The sequence below is a fragment of the Gopherus flavomarginatus genome, chromosome 3 (genome assembly GCF_025201925.1).
Source record: "Gopherus flavomarginatus isolate rGopFla2 chromosome 3, rGopFla2.mat.asm, whole genome shotgun sequence".
Taxonomy (NCBI): Eukaryota; Metazoa; Chordata; order Testudines; family Testudinidae; genus Gopherus; species Gopherus flavomarginatus.
The window spans coordinates 79,661,085-79,678,911 of record NC_066619.1 but is presented as its reverse complement, the minus strand read 5'-3'; the positions used below and the strand labels follow the sequence as shown (position 1 = coordinate 79,678,911).

The 17,827-nt window shown below is 37.9% G+C and overlaps 1 protein-coding gene across 6 annotated transcripts in view; it reads left to right on the top strand.

Moving 5' to 3' along the window:
* The first annotated feature begins 400 nt into the window (after window positions 1-400).
* The window catches only part of ZNF608 (zinc finger protein 608), a 109,770-nt gene continuing 92,343 nt past the window's right edge, over window positions 401-17,827 (top strand). Inside the window, exons 1-3 of one of the 6 annotated variants that reach the window (XM_050945571.1) lie at window positions 401-650; window positions 2,735-2,821; window positions 3,699-4,760. In XM_050945571.1, the coding sequence (XP_050801528.1) occupies window positions 3,873-4,760 (888 nt within the window). In that variant the 5' untranslated portion in view covers window positions 401-650; window positions 2,735-2,821; window positions 3,699-3,872. Of the gene's footprint in view, window positions 651-2,188; window positions 2,822-3,698; window positions 4,761-17,827 lie in introns of those variants that run through there. The other 5 variants (XM_050945570.1, XM_050945573.1, XM_050945574.1 and 2 more) reach the window with 5 other exon arrangements.

Genomic DNA, 17,827 nt, shown 5'->3' with positions numbered 1-17,827 from the left:
AAAAGAAAATGAGGAAATCCTCCTCCCACTGTGTGAGGGTTGGCTGGGCTGCTCGCCTCCCTATTTGGTTGTCTTGACATAAAATGTTATATAGGATAATGCTATAATTGAAATGGGAAACATGATTTGTATCTTGCTGCAGCAGGAGGCTGCCTGCTGTAGCACTAAACGTAGTTTGAGGATTGCAAAATACAAGGCTTCTATGTATGTATGCGTGTGTGTTTCTCGCTTTCACCCCCTTCGGAAGCCGAGAGGAGCAGCTAGCCAATCAGAGAGCCCGGTTTCATAAAAGCTGGTCTTTGATTGGGCAGATGGGAAAGGGCATTGGGAACAAAGAAAAGTCCCTTTCAGGTACAGAGTCTGTGCTTGCTTCACACTCTCCCTTCTCCAGTTGTGATTTCTGCTGCTCACTATTGCAGTAAAGCCAGCTTGTTGTGTAGTGTGTGTGTATGTGTATGTGTGTAGGGGGATTTTTATTTTTTTAATTTTGTTTTAAAAAGGAAGGTTCATGAAATCTGGTGCTCTTTTCTTCCAAACACAATAAATCTGTTGAAGAAATTAGATTTTTTTTCCAAAAATAAAAAGCGGCTGCAACAAAAACACACTCAATGCAGTTAGAAGGAAAAGGTCAACTCGATCCAATACAGATCGTAAGTACGGTTGCGTGGTGTGTCTATAGCACTTAGAGGGGATTTTTTTTTTCATGCAAAGGGGAATATTATGAGTTTTGTGCATTGAAATAAGGAACTAGTTATTTGTGTTTTAAAACAGCAAACAAAAAACCACGAGTAGGCTGAGTTATCTAAGGGATATGAAGGTGAGGGTGAAAAGCATTGTAGCCTCTCACACAAATCATACTTGACGGTGCACTCGGCGGGGGGAGGGGGGCGTTTTTATCTTGTTTTTTTTTTTTTAAACTAACCAAGAGGGGAAAATCAAAGTGACACAACTACAGGCCAGCCAGCATATTTTTTCTCTCTCTCCACCCAATCCCCCTAAAAATGAGCAGGCAACTTTTTAATAGGACCTTAGGGGTACAAAATAGCTTTAGTGGAGCAGGAGGGTTTTTTTTGCTTCTGTCACATGTTAATACCAATAATGTAATGCTAAATTAGGGGATAGTGACGCCCATATGTTGTGGTGCAATGACCGTTTCTCCTCCCCCCCCCCCAAAAGCCAGCCATCCCCCAGACAATCTACCATGGGTTCAGAATGGAGACTAACTTTGAAGCCATCAAATGTTTAGTTATGTTTTATATACGGAGACATTAAAACCTTGAAATAACCTCTCTATCTCTCCCCCGTCCTGTGTCTCTAAACTACTACAAATTGCAGATAACTCGAGGAAAGCTTTTATAAGGTGTTTCTCTAAAACATATGCTGTGCCATGGTGTTCAGTACATTTCACTCATTCCTAACTTCAGAGACCCAGTTCGCAGAGAGAAATGTTTCACATTCATAACTTGTAGCTGTGCCAGCAGCAGAAGGGGGAGGGAGAGAAACAGACCTTAAGTTTTTTTTTCCTAAAGACCAGATCAGTATTTTCTTGATACGCTTGTCACCCATTTTTGTTCTCACGACAACCAATTGAGCCCTTGATCGTCACGTGATGAGAAAGGCTTGAACTGTAACAAAATCGCTCCTTTTAGATGGTTGGTTGTTGGTAACTCGCCCATCCCCCCTCCTGCCCTAACATTTCCAGCAAACCAACTCTCTTTTCCAATCCATCAACAATTCATTACAGCTTTTAGCTTCCAAACGCCAGCTAATTAAAAATACTAAGCCAAGCTCCGAGACAATCTGACTTAAAGGGGATGAAGGCATGGGGTAATAAATAAAAAGACGATGCAACGTTTGCTGAAACAATAAGGAAAAAATCTGTCCAGCAAAACCCAAAAGTCGATTTTATCTTTTTGGTCTCTAATTACTGAATTACTTGCAACATGACTGATTAACCTGAGCTCCCGGATTCTCCCTCCTTCCCCCTGTAATTTGGATGCTATTTTCTTACAACATACAAAAGAAAAGAGGGAAAAATCCCCAGGTGATACCTTTGGGGAGATTTACTTAATTTTAAAACACACTCTTTCCTCCACTCCCACGAAATGTTCTGATAACTGGTTTATCAGAACACTGATTTCCCCCTCCCTCTTCTCCGCCCCCCCTTTCCCTCCTCATTCTCCCCCCTTCCTTTTCCCCCTTAAGTTAGTTCAAGAAATCAGATCTGTCAGGACCGGCGAAAAAAATGCCACTTCCCGACTAACAGGCGGAATCCAGCCCAGATTTTCAGTCCTTTCTTCTTTTTTTCCTTCCTCCCTTTCACTAATTTATCCCGATGTTAGCACATTCTGTCTTGTAACAACCGGACGCCTGTAGGTTTGTTTCATGGGATCATTACTTACTGATCAGGATGGCTCTGAAGTCTGGAGTTGAAGACGGAATGTGAAGTTGGAAAACATTTTAAAATTGTTATTTATTATTATTATTACATCTCGGTGCTTGTTAAGAAAAAAACAAACAAAAAACCCTGGTTCTTGATGCTCCTGTTTTGAATGTGAAATATTATCTTCCAGCTTGTAAAGTTGAGGAACAACATTTTTAAGAAAGGAGGAAAACCAGTACAAATAAAGGACTCCTGATCCGTGTGCCAAAATGGGGGGAGATATATTTTTGAGCGATTACACTGGCTGAGATGTTATTTGTTTTCTGCTTCTTGATCACTTTGCTCTTTAAGTAAAATGAGGCACACAGTTGTTGCTGAGTCGAATGGGAACAGCATTTTGATTTGCTGGCTTAATTAAAAAATGATAAAGGATTAAAGGTAAGCAATATGCCTATATGTGTATAAATATTGAGACAGTCAACTGTAAAAGGGCTAGATCCCTTTAAAAATCGTTTTAACTAATCTTTGTCAAACACACACTCATTTGCGGTCATTGAGGCCACCTTGGTGCAGATCACTTAAAGTGTATGTCTTAATCAGTTTCCTGTACAGTCTGTAATACTATATTTAACAGACTGAGCAATTGTGTAACCTAGGAGTGCATTACAACTGCTTTTAGAATTATCTTGGGTATATTTTAAAAAGAAAAGACACTTTTTACCCATGGAGTTAGATATTTCTTAAGTAAATGCACCATTTAAAGTATAGGTTGTTGATTTTTAATGGAAGCTATCTTGTGTTAATGAAAAACAGGCTTTGTGCTCCCTACCCCCCAAGGTTAAGCAAAATTGGGGTAAAAGATAGTATAGAAAAGTTACAAAACTTCAAGGGTCTGGTTTAAAACCACAAAATCCAAGGAATGCAGTGAGGAGTGAAGCTGTGTCCTTCCTTTCTCGCTTTTGTGTCTAAGTGGTGGTCCAGAAGCTTATTTTACACATGTGCTCCAACAGCTAGTCACCAGCCCTAACTCTGTATCTCTGACTTTGTGGATTTAAATCATGTAGTTACGGTGGGTTTTTATATATAGGATACATGACTTTTTAAGAGTGATCATGGATGTTGGGGTACAACTAGATTCAAGATGTTCACTATAAAATAATCTCAAGCAATTGCCTCCTATTTAACAACTTTTAAAACAATAAAACGTGGAAATTCTGAATGATCTTGCTCTCCCTCTCCTTTGCCCCCTATATTAATCGTATTATATTCTGGTAATATCCAGACAAGAAATATTCGACTTTTCCCCTCCTCACAGGAAAAAGTGGACCTGGACTTCAGGGTATAAACCTAGACATACCAGGGGCAGGAAGATAAGAAGAATTAAATAAATAATAATTTAAAAAGAAAAGCCCAACGGAGATAAACGAATGTCCCCTCATCTCCAAAGGAAAGTTCATCGGATTTTTATTCTAGAGATCTCATCTTCAGGATGTCAGTGAACACTTCCACTGCATGCAAAGGTGTGGATCCAAACGCGGTTGATACTTACGACAGTGGCGATGATTGGGAAATTGGGGTTGGAAATTTAATAATCGATTTGGACGCCGATTTGGAGAAGGACAGACAGAAATTTGAGATGAATAATTCCACTAATAGCACCACCAGCAGCAGCAGTACTAGCTCCAAGGATTGTGGGGGTCTGGCTTCCAGTGGGGCTAATGCTACCTCAGCCTTAGCTGATGGCCTAAAATTTGCTTCTGTTCAGCCCCCTGCCCCCCAGGGGAATTCCTCTCACAAAGAGACTAGCAAATCAAAAGTGAAAAGGAGTAAAACTTCTAAGGATGCTAATAAATCTCTGCCTTCTGCTGCCTTGTATGGGATTCCTGAGATCAGCAGTGCTGGCAAGAGGCAGGAAGTCCAAGGGCGCCCTGGAGAGGCAACTGGCATGAATTCAGCACTGGGTCAAAGTGTGAGCAGCAACCCAAACGGCAATAATAACAACACCAGCAACAACAACCCTATTGCCTCTTGCGGGAAAAACAAAGAGGAAAAAGCAGGTAAAACCCAGGGCAGCAGAGGCTCCAAGCGGGATAAAGATGCGGGGAAATCCAGGAAGGACAAGCAGCATGACCTGCAGCAGGGCCACCCCAACGGTGGGGGTGGCAGCAGCCAAGCTCCCTCTGGGCACCTGTATGGCTTCGGGGCCAAGGGAGGCGGTGGTGGGAGCAACAGCCCCTTCCACTGCGCCTCCTCCACGGTGGGGGAGGTGAGCAAAAGCGCCCCGGATTCAGGGTTAATGGGGAACTCTATTTTGGTAAAGAAGGAAGAGGAGGAGGAGGAGAACCACAGGCGAATCAAGAAATTGAAAACAGAAAAGGTAGGACAAGCTCTTATTCCCCCAGCTATCTCCCCCCCCCCCGTGTTTATTACAGACTTCCCGCAGCTGTGTTCCTGGCTCCTGTTATTGGTGTTATGCGTTTGTGGTATACATATAAACCGTGTGTACAAACCCCACTCCCGGACAGAAATTGTTACGTTGGAGCCTTATTTTCGTCTTGTCTTTAATTTCTCTTCCCCTCCTTCCCCATCCCCGCTGTCTCCCAAATGTGGCTAAACGTGCGTTTCGTGTTGTCGTGTCTCCTCCTTTGTTTATTTTGAAGGAGAATTCGAAGTGACCCTTCCTAATGGGGCTGTTATTAGTGTAACATTCCGAAGTCATGTTTGCAACCCCCGAGGACACGTGTTTGCAGACCGGAGGCTTGTTTGTGTGTGTGGCTCAGACCTAGCTGCCTGGGGTTTGTTTACTATCCTTTTTATTGTGCACTCTAGTATAAAAGCGGATGTTCCTTCTGCCAAGGTGGAAAGGAAATTCACATCCTTTCTCTCCACCTTTCTCTTTAGAGTTTAGATTGAGACAGGGAGGAGAGATGCATCTGCAAATACTTTGGCTCTTTCATCCACTCTAGTCAGTGGTCTTTTTGGTATTGGGGGGCTCTTGTGTTTACAGCAGCCAAGAGACCTCGGAAGCTGGCGTGGGGAATGGAGAGCACTGAGCCAGAAAACACTCAGTGCCTGTAATAATCGGCCTGGAGGAAGGGAGTTGGGGGAGGGGAGTGCACCTTGTACTGTGATATATGTACAAAATACCTTTCTCTCATATGTGGGGGAACAGTTTTCTCTTGTCAAGGCAGTCTTTCTTATCTGAGCCCTATAGGTTCTTGGCTGTGAACTTCTTTGCTGAGTGGTTGAAATGTGTGAAAGAAATCAAGTGGTGTGTGTGTGTGTGTTTTCTCCCTTTTCCTTTCTGTTAATGCATAAAGGATGCTCTCTCTATGGCCTTGTATTGTTAGGGGAGGGTGGGGAGAGAGCTGGTTTTCTTGGCTATTGTTATTGCTCGTTCAGGCAGGTTCTAGTGTCAGCAGCAATTGTTCTATCCAGAGAGCAGAAGGTTTCTTCTCTAGGATCTAGGGGGCTATTGTTGGTCCATAATTGAGTCAAATGAATTCTACAGGTTGGGTTAAACAAAGACACCTTCTCAAAGACATCTCCTTCCTCCCCACCCACCCACCCACCCAAAACCTAAGGGTATTAGCTTGTGGCATGATTGTCTGGAATTGTTCTTAAATTACCTGCCTTTACAACTTCCCTGACTGACTTCTAAGTGATGGGAAAACTTTCTGGCTGGTGTTAAGTGTACAGAGTTGTTTACCAGAGTCCAGATGGATTGAAGTCCTTGGAAAAATTTATGCTGTTTACAACATATTATGAGCCTCTTTTTGTGTGTCATTGCAGATGTTTAAGATTGTGTAATGTTTCAACAAACTCTTGGCCTATTGATAGGATTAGACTTTGTGGGTTGTGACATTAAATATGTTAAGGAAATGTAAAGATCATTCAAATTGACCTCTAGATATATTATCCTAAACGTAAAAAATACCTACAAATATGAAATTCAAATTTGCTCCTCATACAAGACTCTTGAATCTGTTTTGACTTTTCTAAATACAGATGGGAGAAACTAGGTTGCTTTAATTAATTCACAGGTGTAAATTTGCACTCTGATTCACTCTGTTCACTCTGAAAGGTATGCTAAAATCCCATGGTCTTTTACTAATTTAGTACATACAGTAGGCATTTGCTTTTGTTACCAGTAGTCTTCAAATTGCAGTTCTCTAATCTGCTTTAACTATCTAGATAAATTGCCCTAATCCAGTCTTCACAATAGTTGTGGTTAAAGAGTCAGAGCCATTTGATTGGATTCAGTGGCTGCCTGGAATGTGGGAGGTACTGCCCTTTTGCAACCCCCTTAGCCTTTTAATCTTTCAGCCAAATGTTCACATTCAACAATTTTGTTTAGCTGGCAATCTGAACATTTCAGTATCTCAAAGGCTTGCTGTCATGGCAACAGAGATTACAGAGTAGTGTTGTTTCTCAGTTTTTGTGTTCTTTTCATTCTAGTCTCACAGGAAATTGTATGAAGAATGAATTCATATACATGCAAGTAATCTTCAGTCAGTGTAATATAAATGGGATAATAGGTAAATTAAGAACAAACATGTTAGGAATAGTTTTGAGCCAAAGGTACACCTTATTTTCCAGCTCTTGGCTTTGTAGAATTCTCAAGAGCTTGCAATTCCACTAACACCCACTGCTGTTGGCACACAGTGACGTTAATATAGGCTTCACACGTTAGAGTCCTGTAGTGCTGGCCATTGTCTATCACGCTGGTGTGCTGGCTTACAGTTTTAAACAACATCCCTTAGTGTTTCACTCCAGAGAGCAATTTCTTTAAAGAACGTCTCCTACTTGGCATATGAAAATAGAACTCACAGCAGACATTGGTTGCAATTTTAGATTCAGCCTGTAATACTATCAATGAAACTTCAGTTTTAAAAAAGACTTGCAAATCATTCAAGAGAATTTTTTTTAGGGATTTAAGATTGAATAGTTTTTTTTTCTGCTTTGGCTATACACACTTGCATCTATAGATGTGACATGCCCCAAAAGCACCATTGTGACCCTAGATAACTATATAATTTTCAAGCCTGGCTGTTAAAATCAATTTCCATTTGTTTTAATGTTTATGAATGAGTTGTCTCGTAAATTTAAATAATGTCTTGTCAGATACAAATTAGTTAATGTCCACAAATTTAAAACCTGAGTTTCTTTGTATAGTGTTGGAGGATATTTTATTGTGTTTGTTTACTCTTTGTTAAAAGCTTGGAGCAGATTCCCAAGAGTTGCAGTCACTGTTTAATTTTCACAGTATACTCAAATGTCTATTTTTGGTCTGTTTATTCTGTTTCCTTACTGCAGAAAGTCATGTAAAACATGAGAAATTGGATTTCATGAACTCTAATTAAATCAATGACTGTGTTCTGCTGGCTCTTTTATGCAGAAACCACAAGAATGTTGTAAAAGTCGCCACTCCCCTAATATGTGGATAAAGTCAAAGTATGCTGTAATTCTAAAATGTTTGAGCTATATTCATGAAGCCTCTTTTGTGGTTAAGCCACCAGTGACACATCTGAATAGGTAGATTTGACAGGTAGGCTAACCACTCCTAAGATTTTTGGTGTTAAAACCTGTCCCCTTTCTCCACCCTTTATTTTTTTTTAAGCACAATTATTACGTAAATGTTGGTCAACATGTACACGTCACCCATATTACACACTTTTGTAATTTTAATTGCTCTTACACTGAGAAATGTTCAGATTATCAGTAGTGTTATGTCCTAGATTTTGTTTATTGTGTGTGTGGGCTCACAACAGACCCTAAAACATGGGAATATTAAGCATGGGTTATGAAAACCTTCTGTTTGTTTAGGGTGGGGGGAAAATACAGAAAGTCTACAGCACATTTTAGCTGTCTTCCATCTTTAAAATTAATAAGTCTGGTAATATTCCAGAATGGAATTTACTTCTCCTGTATTGGTTTATTTTCTTTCATTAAGACGATATTTCACATCTGAACGTTGTCTTCAGTGAATTAACCCACATGTGACTGGTATCATTTATTTTATTCTTCTCGTATAGCTGTTAGTTTTACACTTAATCAGGGAATTCTATGCACATTTTATAAGTGCTTGTAAATTGCTGAAGAACATGTTCTGATTAATGAGTTTATAGAGATATGTTTTCCATATATTTTGCGCCTTACAAACACTACTTCTTGGGTGTAGTCTATTCACTGTGAAATAAAAGGGCAGAAAGGTCACTTGCTGTAATTAAAGAACAAAGTCCATTGTTGTTTGATAGCAAACTGTTTTTTGAAGGGATTTAGCTGTTAAAATCATTGATGACTATGGGTGTCTAACAATAAGCACAGCTCAAGGTTCTAATGTGCTGTAGTGCTGTCTAGTAGTGTGACAGTGCTTTCTGAGCTGGGTGAAGAGGTGTTGCCCTTTGGCTGAGGAAAACTTTCTGTGTGAACTTGCTGACCTCTGAGAATATGTTTGACCAGCTTTGCTTTTGAATTCCCGTGCAAGGCTAAAGTAGCATTAAAACAATTGAAGGTGGTTTAGAATGTTTATATCACAAAGTATTGAAGCTGATGAGGTTATTCTGAACTACAGGCAAATTATATTTCACTTAGGACATCAGTAATTTTACAATTTTAATAACTTCATAAATACCCATTAAAAAGGAAAGGATTGATTGTCCAGATGTCATGAGGTTAAGCAAGTTCTTTACGTTAAATGGTTTCGCTGCAAGATTGTTTTAATTAGAGTTATATAAAGACTTGTTTTTCCAAAGTAGCATTTTATAGTCCAATAAATGAAATATATGTTAAAAGTGCTAAGCAAAATTCCCCCTAACCACAGAGGTGTTCAATAACCAGAGTCAAGTAACATGGAAAGTACCATCTGTTCCTAGTTTTCAACATAAAGACGAAAATTGAATAGCTGAGATTTACTCATATTTTGACTTTTTTTTTTAAATTATTTTTAAAAGTTCACCTGGAACTTTATAGAAACTTTCTGAATTGCAATAATACAAGCAAGACTGTGAAAACACATGTTTGTACGTATATTTTAACCAGTTCCACTTTTATTTAAAGACATTTCCAGAAGTTCAGTCACTGAAGAATTTAGTATACTGAATCAGCTCCCGCAAGCAAACACAATGATGGCCATTTTTTCAAAGATCTCATTGTTTAGCTAGAACTTGAATTATTCTGTCAATTTTCCCCAATGAGGGGAAAATCCTTCCGAAGGGTAAATTTAGTAAGCTCCTATCAGTTACCTAATTGCATGTGATAAAACCATTAACTAAAAATTTCCATGCAGAGATTTTGCTGTTCAAATAAGTGTCCTAAAATTGTTGATAGCTGGATATTTTTTTTTAAAGATACCTTTTTAAATTCTGAACTGTTAGGCAATAAGATTCTTGGCTGCAGACTATGAGCCCGGGATAAAACATCATCCGGCTTTTGTTTGAGGTCTTTTATTGAAGCTAATGACTGGTCTTGTGCCGCCCTGAGATAAATGACATTATCTCTGAGTGGGCTGACAGGAAACAGACATGTTAATGGTGAAGCTGCAGGGAGGATCTGCTATAGTTCTGACAAAAGAGTAAAGCATGGACCCCTGGTTGTGATCATTAACACATAATGCATTCCTGCTTTTCCTGTGAGGGCCATGATAATTGGAAAGCTATTTTATCAACAAGCACTTAAATCGTAAATCTGAAACTCCTAGTTTCTTTGCATGCTAAAACTAGTGTGTTTTTTTTGTTTTGTTTTGTTAAGAAATGTGTGATCTAGTTTTTAAAAGATGCCAGCTCTAGGCTGTATAATATTGACATCTATATGAGAATCTGTGGCCTGCTTTCCATTAATTGAACATGTCTTTTGGATGTTAAGCATTTGGACTGTGTTATCCTTGTGATTTGTATTTGTAAAAGTAGATATGAGGCCAAATGCTGCTTGTTTTATTCAGGCAAAAAGTTACATTGACTTCAGTGGGAGCAGGATTTATTCTGTGTTTTGTAAAACGTATATATTTATTAGGTTCGTGTAAACTGCATTTCTCTATGAAAAAGGAAAAGACTTGAAAGGTGTTATGGGGTGACGAAACTTAATAATACCTGTTAGAAAGCTGCGAGCTTGATGTTGCTCAAGAATGGATAGGTCTGCTCCTTATCTGTAGGAGCAGGCCTCTTGCTCACTACTTCCATTGAGAAGGTAAGTGTGTTCTGTGAAGCAAAGGCAAATCTATTCTATTTGAAAGTTTACAGTGCCTGGCTGGTTCTAATGCATCTCCTGTGCACTTCCAACTTGCTTCAGTTTCTGAAACCAAAAAGAGGGCATGCTGCAGGTTGGCAGGTCCCAGAATGTATAGTATACTTATTTAAATTGAGATTCCTGTGTAACAGTCATTTGGAGATCAAGCTGAGAGATAAAGTAGGCACTGTGCTCCAGGAGCACTTGGCAAAATCCTTTGAGAAGTAGAGGTGGGAAATCAGAAGACAAGTCATCATTTTTCTGGTGCCCATGCTTGAGCAAGGATGGAAGTGATCCAAATATAGTGCTCTATCATGTAATCTTTATTTCCCTTGAAGCCACTGAGACTATGAATATAAGTAGGGACTACAGTGTGAGTAAAAGTTGCAGGAATTGACCCAGGAAGGGTTGCAACAGAAGGTTAGAGTGAATGCTATAAAGAAATATAGGTATAAGAGGCTGCAGCCAAATATGAAATTAGGCAGAGTGCAGCTAAAAAGATGCATATTGAGTAAGTAATGCCTAGATACACTGTACATGTACTTTCTTTGCAACTCAAACCCTAACTGAATATAATTTTTCATCTTGCATACCGTGTTTTGGCATGGTATTACTGGTGCATGTGGCATCTAAGCATGCACTATACTGATGCTTATCAGACCTTACTCAAGATTCCTGCCAGACTCTGACCCAAGCCATCAAGGTTGATACGTGAACAAATGATTGGTTTGAGCAAAATAACATGCAGGAGGTAATATCTTTTATTGGACCACGTTCTGTTGGTGAGGAAGATAAGCTTTCAAGTTTAAACAGAGCTCTTCTTCAGGTCCTGGGACTGACACACAAACTCTGTATACATGCAGGAGTTTCCACTATCTCACGGGCAGGCTAGACTTCTTTCACAGCTATTTAGGCAGCTGCATACTAGCCCTCTGAATAAAGTTATTGAATCTCTATTGCTCTGTTTTACTCCCTTGCATAGCTCAAGCAGTAGGCAATAATGCATCTTCCTGACTTGTTCCATGGTACTCAATTGGTCTCCATGAGTATAATCAAGTTTTTGTAGTACTTAAGATTATCTCTTGCCTACTAGCTGGGATAATTCAGAATCTGTTGGACAAAGTCTGTAGAGAGATTTATCAAATGGGAGCATCAGGTTATTCTGCACTTAATCCAATAAGCACAATACAAGCTTTACACAATACTTATATAATGTCATAACATACACTTACACTAGCCAGAATCCTCAACAGATCACTACATTTCTATGAAGGGTTGGTGAGATTGTCCAGGTTCTTATTTGTGCCTTTCCCCCTTTAAATTACAGTTGAGGATTTGGCCTATTTATGGTGAAATCTCAGGTCAGCATTGGTATATTTACTTGTTAAGATTTTTAAATAATAAGCATAATTTAGCAATTGTATTTATACACAGATAGGAAAAACAGAGAATATTTCTGTATAACTGAGGATTGCAAACTTGTGTTTGTTTCCTTTTCATTACTTTTAGAGGATTATCTGAATACACAGTATAAATGGCTGATTAGAATTTAGCAATGACTACTTTTGGTTTTTATTACAGAAGCCATAGTTCTCTTTTTTCAGGGCTTGTCAAACTTCTAAGCCATTTTCACTGCATTGAAAAATACATTTAGAACAGAATAGTTGATAAATGTGTCCTATTGGTAGTTTCAGAACATGCCAGTGTAAATCTTCATCTGAAGCATTCAGATTTTAAATCAGATGTATTCTTTAATCTTACCTATGAAAAATCAGCAGTCGAGTGCGAGCAGTGAATTGCTAGTTGAACTGCGCTGTGCTATAGCGGAGGTTGCACTAATCACTCTCTTGCAGTTTCTCTTTAATTCAGAGTAAATGGTCTTGGCAATTGGAACAAAGCATTTACACTTGAAAGAAAGGTTGTAAAACTATTCAGAGTGGTGTGACTGACAATTGAGTTGTTTGTATTTTTGTTTTTATTTTGTTTTTGTAGAAGAGAAAATTGAAAGCAAAATCAAGAGGGGAGATAGGCACTTTTCTCCTGTGGCTGTTGAATTTTGATTAAAATACCTTTTGGGAATAGATCAGTTAACTTACAGATGCACGTGGTGAATTGTGATGTCGGTCTTGCTTGGATTTACACTTCAGGCTGCACAGTCTTGGTGTCTGTGTCCCTTACAAGTGCTAAAATCCTGGGTCAACACTGTGATTAAAAATACATTACGCTCTAGTGTGAGAGAAGTTTAATAATATTAGTATTCTTATTTAATCTAGGTAGGCAAATACTACTAAACCTGAAAAGAAAGATGTCACCTTTTCCAGCACTTTGCATACACAATGACTTCAGAGACTCTACAAACCAAAGCTGGTGTCCATTTAAATTTGAAGTTTTTTTTCCTAGTAAACCTAAAAAAACCAAAAAAAAGCAATGCTTTAGGTGAATTTTGAATCCTTGACAAGATATCCTTTCTGACTCATGGCTACAGACAGTCGTGTGGAAAAAATAATTATTGTGAACAATGAAATTGTTCTTGATTTTTTATTTAACTTTTTTTCTAATTTTTATGTCCTCTCATTCTGAATATTATTCACAGGAACTATCCCTGCTTGACAACTGCGCTTTCTGCCTCCTGGGAACCTTCACAGTCAACCAGTAACATAAGAAATATGTGCCCACAGGGACATTTTAAGTATATTCCAATCACACTATGTGAATGCAGCTTTTACAGTTAAAAGCACAGATGAAAATATACAGTATTGATTATATTTTTATATTTTGCGTAGCAATTTTAAAAAGCTGATGTTCAGGTTGTATTGTCTCATTATGTTAACCAGGAAGCAGATGGCATTGTGCCACAGAAGTATAATTTTACTTAAAGGAACTTTAAAGGTTTTGATGTGTTTTCTTTTCCTTTTATTTCCCTGATGGCTTCTTTTTATTGAAGGGTAACTTGAGGAGAGCTGGTAGCAATTTTATTGCCTTCCCATGACAGTTTGAAATAATAGCTTGGTCTTTGGTTGCCAGTCAACTTTCTACTAGTTAGCTTGATTCTGGTTTTTATCATGTGGCAATGGAATATAAAACGTATATGTTTGTAGTTGGTTCTAAGAGACTGGCTCTTTTTTTATGCTTCAATTAGCAACAGAAGACTAAGCTCCAATTGGTCACACTTCTGTAAACTCCTAGAAGTCACCTTCTTTCATCCTTTTGATTAAAGAAACCTCCCAAGTTTAGGATCAGTTTCCCAGGAAAGCTTGACACACATCTGGCCTCTTTAGCTGTTCACACTATACAATTTAATTTTGCACACTGTTAGTCTTTCACATTAGCCATTGGCTTAATTCAGAGGTTTTGTTTAAGTTCTTTCTATCCAAAAGCACAATCCATTCAAAAACCACCTTCAGTGATGTTTCAGCTATGCTATAATGACCTATGCTAGAAAATGTTCTGAGTCTGTTAGAGCAGTAGTACGATAGGTGTTTGTTAAATAAACTTAGATTTTATAGGTTTTTTGCTGTTTCTTCCACCTCAACCATTTGGAAGAGTCAAAAGCAACTTGTAACCTCCTTTCACAGCAGTGTAGAGGGCCAGACCAAATTATTTTTGGATTTCCTGTCAACTCCTTGGCTGATTTTTATGGATGGCTCATGTTAAAAGCAACAATAATGTTTGAATTGGAAGGGTTTGGTCTTTGGGTTTCTATTCTTCATGGAGAACTGTTTATTTGTGTGTGGTTTGCCACAGTACATGGATAATACTATCAAATCTGGACTTTATTATAAGCTTATAACTGTAGAGCATCAGCAGTAGTTGTGTGTTTCTGGGTTTCATGTCGTTGCCTGTTTTTCTTTTGGGGGGAGGGAAATTAAATTAGATCTATATCTTAGCAACAAAGAATGAAAATTAGACACACAAACAAATCAGAAATTGACCCCTTTTCTCAACGGGAGTCAGTGGTGATGTTGGAAGTTTTACATAAGATTGGCCAAATATCTAAGAAGTTGTTAGTTTATTTATTTTTTTTCCTGAAGATATATGAAAGATACACCTGGAGTATATTTGAGCACTAATTTACTAATTCTCCCTCGATCGAATGTTATGTGATCTACACATGAAGATTAAATTGTGCTGAGATCTGGACGTTGAGAAATTATTTCATTTCGGTCCTAATTTGAACATATCTTATGTTATTGCTTCACATCATCAATTACTATAGAAAAAGAAATTCAGATTCCCTACTCTTTTAGCTGGTACGAAGGTATAATTTGATATAACTAGGATAATATTAATGTTGCTGTTAAAAAAAATAAAACAAAATATAAAAACATGCTATTGTTTAAAAAAATATAGCCACTAAGCTTTTCAGAATCCAGCTACTTTTGGCCAGTTGTGTACATTTACATTCTTTGTCCAAATCCTTCATCAGCCTTTCCCATGATGCTTCAGCAGATGCCAGACACTGAAGTAGAAGGCAGGCAGCTGTTTCCATTACAACATTGCTATACTATCCATCATAATTGGTGTATTTCTTTTTTGTTCTTCCCCTCTATCCCCCTCACTCTTTTAAATAGATTTTTCCCACTGACATTTGGAACTCTGATTTATCTGTCCCCAGGTTATCTTGTCATTGCTAGTATTTTTTTGAAAAAAATCTGCTCCTATTTTTTTCCATGTTGAGTCTGCAATCCTGTTGCATGTTGAGTCTGCAATCCTTAGTCACATTGAGTAGCAGTTTCCCACATTAGTTGTCCCTGGGATTACTTGCATTAGTAAATACTACTCAACATGCATATAAATTGCAGAATAGGACCTCAAGTTAATAATTTGATTTATGTCTCTGACAACTGTTGTGTGGTTTTGTTTTTTTTTTTACGTTGTCTGAATATATACTTTGCACTCTTATACTTCCCTTTTCTACCCGCTCCACTGAAAATGTTTCATAGCTGTATACTGTTATTGCTGAGATATGACTGAGAGAACTGCATGCAGTACAGTGAAGCACATTCATTTTCATCTAGTATCCGTTTATTGCCTTGAGCACTGTAAATCTGTCAGCTCTTCACGATGCTTTCACCTCTTTCTTCATTTGCTCCAGCTTCTAGTTTGACAATGTTCCCTTGAGGCAGAAGTCTAATCTGCTTCCAATTAGTTGCAAAATGTGACTGAAATTTCCACATTATGACTGCTGTTTTACTTGCACGCACACATCTAGAAACAAATTAATGCTCTTGAATATTTATTTTTTGAGCCCTTGGATTTGCCAACTGTTTTCAAGTGACTTGCAAGGTTTACATTTTTCCTCAAACTCTAATATTTAGCATAGATTTAAAGATGCCATCTGAATTTTTAAAAAAACCTACTGATAATCCTTCCCAGCGTTCTGAGATTATGGAAAATGTAGTACATATGCAGAAGACATAAAAAGAAATTGCTCTAGTTTTATCTCCTTATTTATAATTATCTTGCCAATTCAAAATATAAGAATTCTGATCCTGTGGGGGATCAACCCACAAATCTTTTTTTCTGCAGATTTAAGATATTGTGCAGGAAAAATTAAATGCTTATTTTCTACTCTTCTTCTATCTGTCAGCTAAGAGTAATTATTTGGTGGAGGAAGAGTCTTAGATTCAACCGATTTCCTCATGTTGGCAAGATTAGAATAGATATGGCTAATTAAAATGTGAGTGTGTTCCTTTTAAATGTATATTGTAATGGACAGGACGCGATCCTGCAAACTTTTCTGACAGCAGTACTTATACTCATGTGAGTAGTAAAATTAGGACTACTGCCATTATAATAGGACCACTTGGATGAGTAGGAATTAGTGCCATAAAGACTTTCAGAACTAGACCTTAATTTGTGTGGCATTTGGGATTGGGGGAAACACAGGAACCTAACACTCTAGACAACCTGAACGTGTAGACCTTGTTGAGGCAAAACTCCCATTGACATTCCCACCATATTGCATTTCCACTTCACTGTATTATATCTCTAGTAGCATATCTGGAGAAATGCTGTGTATTTCACTCAACTATACCGATAGCTAAATTTATAGGTGCAAATCTTTAGTAGAGCTTAGCACTCTGCAGCTTGGCAGATTGATGTCAGCAGCTGTAATAGACTTTAAATAGGCTTGCAGAATTTCATTGAAAGTAAATTGCTGAAGTTGATATTGCTAAGTACCTGTCATTTCTAAATGAGATTTGCACCTGTAAATATAGCTATTGGTACACTATCAACAATGCTATTATTTATGGACAGGAAAATGTAAAAAATAATTAAATTTCATTAGCTACCTTACGCTTATGTAGTAGCATATAACCGTCACACACTCTTTACTGTAAGTTCATATAAACATGACCGTAGATACACACATATATGCAATATCTTTGAGCTCATGCAAAATCTTCAGAGAAGTGATTTTCATTCACCAGGAAATGGTTAAAATAGAGGCAAAGGAAGATGACCTTGATATTACTCAGTTTCTCTTGGATCATAAAGCTTTGATATGAGACTCCTGATATAAAGATTGGAAACCTAACATAATTTTTTTTTATTTTGTTTACTCCAGTAACCTCCAATGTTGCACATCATCTTTTTATGAGGAAACAATATTTACACACATTGTGAAATGCTCCAGCAACATTCTTTTTTTTAAATGAAACTTCAGAAGTCTCTGAGCTTCAATACTAATTCCAGGATGAATTGCATTTGCTATGATTTGTCAATTGTTAAGAAGAAAGTGCACAGACAATTAAAATTCAAGTGGAATGCATGTATTTACAATATACAATAACTGACTTAAAGAAATCCAGAGTGAATAACCAGGGCCAGCACATTTCAAAATATTATTAATTTTGCAGGCAAAAGCCATGGTGCTTCTGAGAAGCATTAAATGCTTTTGTTGATGGCTTATAGTTTTATAAACTCTAAATGAGCTTATTGCCTTTTAACCATCATGAGCACTAAATAACAGAAGAACCTATGAACCTCCGCATTGGACAGCAGCCAAGCAGCCACAGAAAGGAAAAAGAAATGAATGGTTTAATTGTAGAGCAAATCATTTGTTTACAGATTAAGACCTATTTGGTAGCCAAATCCTATGGACAAGGAGGTGAAAGAATGAGACACTGAGGTACAGGAAATGAATGTCTGGCTTTATATTTTGTGACCATGTTCTGCTATTTTTACCCCCTCCTAAACTAGAAAAGGCAAGGAAAA